Genomic DNA, 5488 nt, shown 5'->3' on the forward strand with positions numbered 1-5488 from the left:
ATTAAAAAATCGTTTTTAGTCTTACGACAATATAGTCTGAAATTACTCTTTAAATTTTTTTACGTAATAATTTAGTCTGTGTACTTTAAAATTTGCAAGCACATGACATAAGAATTAGTATTAAGATTTAATGGCTATTTTTTTACACATAAATCGATAAACTAAGTTGATGCTAATATTTTTACTAAAAAAAATAGTTATGTCATAAAATAATAAAATTAATATCTTTTTGCATTAGAGACTAAATTGATACAAGTTTGAAAGTATAAGGACCAAATTGATATATACTAAATTTTAGGGACTGGTTTGTTGTGTAAAATTGAAAGTATGTGTACTAAATGACTAAAAACCAAAGTTCAGAGACTAAATTGTTACTTTCGTGAAAGTTAAAAAACCAAATATCTTTTGTTTAGTACAATAAAAGGCGAGCAGATTCAGACCATTAATGTCTTTTTAGTTGTTAGTGCATAGAAAACGTTACTTGAACTATTCTCGTTTTGACTTTCGTATTCACTAGTAACTTGTATGCAAATTTATAGCAATTTAGTTCATGAACTTTCAATTTTATATCAATTTAGTCATTGAACTTTGATATGTAACAATTTAGTCCTCAACGTATAAACAAAGGGCCCATTAAAATCTGATACCAATTTTTATTATTTTATAATATACACTTTATATTTTATAAAATTATCGAGTTTATTCATCCAATAAATCTTATTAAATTTTCACACTCATCTACAACATGGACTAAATAGTTACAAACTTTAAAATTCGAGAACTATAAGATTAAATTGTTACAAAAATTAAAAATTCAGGAATCAAATCGTTACAGACTAAACTTGTACTTCTACGAACATTTACGGAGTAAAAGTGACACTTTAACGTATTATTTTATTATCCTAAACTAGATAAGGTCTACAAAGCATTAGAGGCCTACACATATGGACGAAGAGTTAGAAAAAGCCAATTAATGGGATATTGGAATTTCCAATGTATAGGAATCTATCCCATGTTCTTAGCCAAAGAATATATTCTTTTTCTTCTTTTTTTTTTTTTTTTTTTTTTTTTCCTTTTTTCATCTCAGCCAAAATTGATTTATTAATTTATTTGAAAGCACTTCCAATTTTAATTTAATTTATTGATTAGACATTAGAATATTAACCAATCCTTTTCAAATGCTTACACACCACATCACATCATCAACACATTGATGCATTTGTATTGCTTAATTCCCACGAATTTCTTCCATCAAAGTGCTCCTCATGCTCACGTCCGCCATAACATTCTTTTCCTCTTTTTCATTTCCATTTCATTTTTCTCAAATAAAATAAACAAAGTTTAAAATATCGATGTTGACTAAATTTTTAACGTACTTTATAATTACTAATATATTTATTCAAATTGAATAATATTCATTTTGACTCGTTTTGTTTATTTTTATTTATGAATGATTTTTCGCTTCAAAAAAGGATTTAATTTGTTAGGTTATGATCAAACCTAATCGTATTACTCACGTGGTGCTCAACTCTTGGTCTAAGTAGGAGAGAAACGAAATTTTAAAAGATATTCATATTCTTTTTGTTTGCTTTTAATTAGTTTAATTTATGTATGTATATATCTTTTTATTTCTTTTTGGAGCATAATATCGTCATGAAATCTTCCAAATCTTTATTGGGTTGAATTAATTTTCTTTTACAGGATTAAAACTAAATATACTTTTGGGGTATGTGGGAGGTTGTCTTTCAAAGGTGTGCTATCAAGAATAATTATTATAAATGTATTGTAAAAATAAATGAAAGACAAATAAATAAGCATCTATGATAACGTTAGCAAATTGAAATTAGATACGTTTTTTTTTCTTGTTTTGTATGAAGAACTCGTGGTACTAAATTATTATTTAAAGCTCATGACTGATGTAATTTCGATCAAAAGGGTTTGGGTTAGACACATATTGTTTTAAATATTCTTTAGATAAAGATAGAATGATTTATTGTTCTTTTAAATATTCTTGACACGAAACACAAATATAAATACGTAATTGCAAAATTCAAAATGACCGTAGGGTTAAACTTGAAAAAAACACATGGCCGAAATTCAATTAATCATTGTAATATGTCGAAAACAACTCAATGACGATTTTTAGATAGCTTCACATGAAAATGAAAACTCTAATGCTACATCCTTAATCATAACAAAATTATGAAAATAACTCTAATTATTTTTCTTAAGAAAACATAAAATTTGAAAATACTAAAACGACACCGAAACTATTAATTTATATTAGAATTAATGTATATTAGGAAACTTTTATTATTTATTATTATTATTATTTGCTCGTGTTCTATTATTTTAAAATAGTGGTTTTGATCCAACTCTTAGGAGAACTTTAAAAACAGAAAACGAGTATTTTTGTAAAGCAAGTTTAAAAATAGAAAAATTAACAAAATACTTACCTAGAAAAATTAAGTGCATTTAATTTTATATTTTAGTTGTTTTTTATATATAAGTGTAAATAGTTTGTTTGTTTTTTATATTTCTAAAAAAACTTTATATTAAAAACAAAATTTGAAAAAGAAAAACATATTGATTTAGACTTCTCAAATTTAACATTAGCAATGGTAATAATAATATGCATCTATCTTAGCCACTCGTGTAGATATACAATTGAATAATTAAATATAGTTAAAACAAACTTTAGGGAGTGTTTAGATTATCTTTTAAAGTGTTTAAATTTAAAAAAAAAATTTATTTAAAAAAAAGTTGAGGTGTTAGGTAACATTCCATGATGTATTTTTAAAAAATGAGTTGAAAAATAATTAATTAAGAAAAAAACACTCATTTGAGAAAATAGGTTTTAAAATAAAATTGTGTATATAAACAATTATAAAAATATCTAACAAAACATGTAACTATTTAAATTTTAAATTCGTTTTAAAGAAAGTGTTCCAAAGAAAATGTGTTATTGAAAACCAATTTTTACATAGATAATCCAAACACATTCTTAATTGAGTTTAATGTTCACTAACAATTATATTGTCAAAGTGAGCTTTAGTTCAAAGGTCAATTTAAATGTCTCTCTCTTCTGCTAGGTCGAAGGTTTGATTCACAACCGGTAATTATTGTACTAAATAAATTATCTTGGCACTTGTGATATCTAGAACCTTTGACTTCAAAGTTAATAATACAAATATATATATATATATATATATATATATATGCTAATTTTGCCGATCTAAAAAACTTTTGAATCATAAGGTCAAGCTTTACCAAATTTTATAATTTGAGATCATTAATTTTTTTCCATCTACCCAATTTAATCATTAACGATTTATGTATTGTATAGATGAATGGTTAAGATCAAGTTAACTAGGTATTTTTTAAAAAAGAAAATTGTTCTTAATTATAAACACTATATTTCCATCCATTGATTTATTTAATTTATATCGGTTTCCTGTTTCCTATTTTCTGTTTTCGTTTCCGTTTTTCTGCATTTTCTATTTTTTGTTTTTCCTTTTCTTTTTCTTGTTTTTTGTTTTCTTAGTTTTTCTTTTTTATGTTTCCCATTTTCGATTTTTTGTTTATGTTTTCTGTTTTCCGTTTTCTCAAATTAATTACAATTAAGACTATTCTAAAACCATTATTTGCTATAGTTTTTACTATTTTACATTTATCATTTTCTTTTATATAAATTTGCTACCGTGTTTTTTTCTCAAACTAAACTAAACTAATTTACATCTCAAACACACTATTATAACTCAACTGTAAGAATCTAAAACTATAATAACTAATTTTGTTGCCCTTAATAAATACTTTCAAAGTGTTTAATTAATTAGTTAAAGAAAAAAAACAAAAATCATATAAAAAGAAATGGCCAAAAACCATATATTTGAAAATAAAAACAAAAAACAAGAAAACAATTGATCAAGAAAGTGACCATATATTAAAGTTTATGTGGTAATGATAATTACTAATACATAAACTCAGCATCATATAGGGAATTTTTCCTTTGGAAAAACCCCATGAAATTAAAAGAAAAAAAGGAAGTCGAGTAGTAGTAACCTTACGTCATGCATGATTCTCTTACAACACATGGCGTATTATCATTGGCTCATCTAGCAAAAAAAGTCAACTCTACTAAAATCTACGAGCTTGACTCTTAAAACAAAAACATACATACGACTAATTAACTACATCGGAAAATGTAGTATATATATTACGTCGGAGAATATATGATCCAGCTGTTAAAGCCAAAGAGCTCCGGCTTCTTTGAGCAATTTGTTGAGGCAGCCATTGAGATGGAGGGTGATGATAGCATTGGCGGAGCCGACGAAGCGGCCGCCGATGAAGACGGCAGGGACGGCGGGGTTGCAGCCGAGGCGTAAAAGGGCCCATTCGATTTCTTTTCCTCTGGAGTCCTCGTCGAGCTCGTACACGGCCGGGCTCACGCCTTGGTCGTAAAATAGTCTCTTAATTGCATGGCTCATGCAGCAGGAGCTCTTGCTGAATATCACCACTGCCTTCTGTGACGCAACCTTCGCTATGCGTTCCATTTGTGGACAATATTTTTGTGCTTTGATGCTCGGAAAGTCACCGGCCGTTGTAATTGGATAAGCCTGTTGGCTTTGTAGAGGGAAGTTTTTAGTTGAAGAAAATGATGAAAAACTATAGGTATATATAGAGCCTACAAATTGTGGACTGTATCTTTCTTTTCCTTTTTGTTTTTCTATTTTATTTTTAACATCTAAAAGTGGGTATTTGGATCTTTGACTTCGAGTCTGATATTATAAAATCCGATATTTTTATTTTATATACCGTAGAGAGATGGGGAGCACATGCACCCAAATTTTTTGCTTTTATTAGAGATTAAATTAATCAAGATTTCCTTTTCGTAGATAAATTATTTAAAATGATAAAACTACTTAAAATATTTTTAAATATAACAAAATAAAAATTACTTTGACCTTTTATTGTATTTGTAAATAAGTTGAAGACTTTTCTAAGATAGGTTTTAAGGTAGTGACCTAATAGTCACGTTCTATAAAAGATTTATAATAGACGACGTGTTTTTTTTTATATAAATAATATGTGGGAGTAAGGAATTGAGAGCATTAATTTAACCTAATGAGGTTGACAATACCGACTTTATATTAGTTAAGATATACTCACTTTTTATAATAAGTGTTTTAGATTAAACTTTTGATTGGATCTTTAACTTTAAAATTTTATAATACGTGATTTATGTGTTTATTTAGAGTCTTACATATTAAACACGATATTAAAAATTTAGAACCATGTACTTTTCAAAAGTATAAAAACCAAATAGAATCGATTCTTGAAAGTTCATAGATTTATTGACAACTTTACTTTACAAAGTTGAAAGTTGACTACTAAATGTGTAATTTAATCTCAAAAACTAAGAGAGGAGAGCGTAGATAAGTGTTAGTTAGGTACTTAAAACGAGGTAACAATAAAATCAAAATACTTT

General features: G+C 26.7%; 1 protein-coding gene across 1 annotated transcript; it reads right to left on the reverse strand.

Annotated features, from left to right (window-relative positions):
• Window positions 1–3943: 3943 nt before the first annotated feature.
• Window positions 3944–4629, reverse strand: LOC103483808 (monothiol glutaredoxin-S10-like). The gene has a single exon (XM_008440600.3). The coding sequence runs from the start codon at window positions 4551–4553 to the stop codon at window positions 4245–4247; it is 309 nt and encodes a 102-aa protein (XP_008438822.1). The 5' UTR covers window positions 4554–4629; the 3' UTR covers window positions 3944–4244.
• Between the last annotated feature and the right edge of the window lie 859 nt (window positions 4630–5488).

This window comes from Cucumis melo, chromosome 6 (genome assembly GCF_025177605.1).
Source record: "Cucumis melo cultivar AY chromosome 6, USDA_Cmelo_AY_1.0, whole genome shotgun sequence".
Taxonomy (NCBI): Eukaryota; Viridiplantae; Streptophyta; class Magnoliopsida; order Cucurbitales; family Cucurbitaceae; genus Cucumis; species Cucumis melo.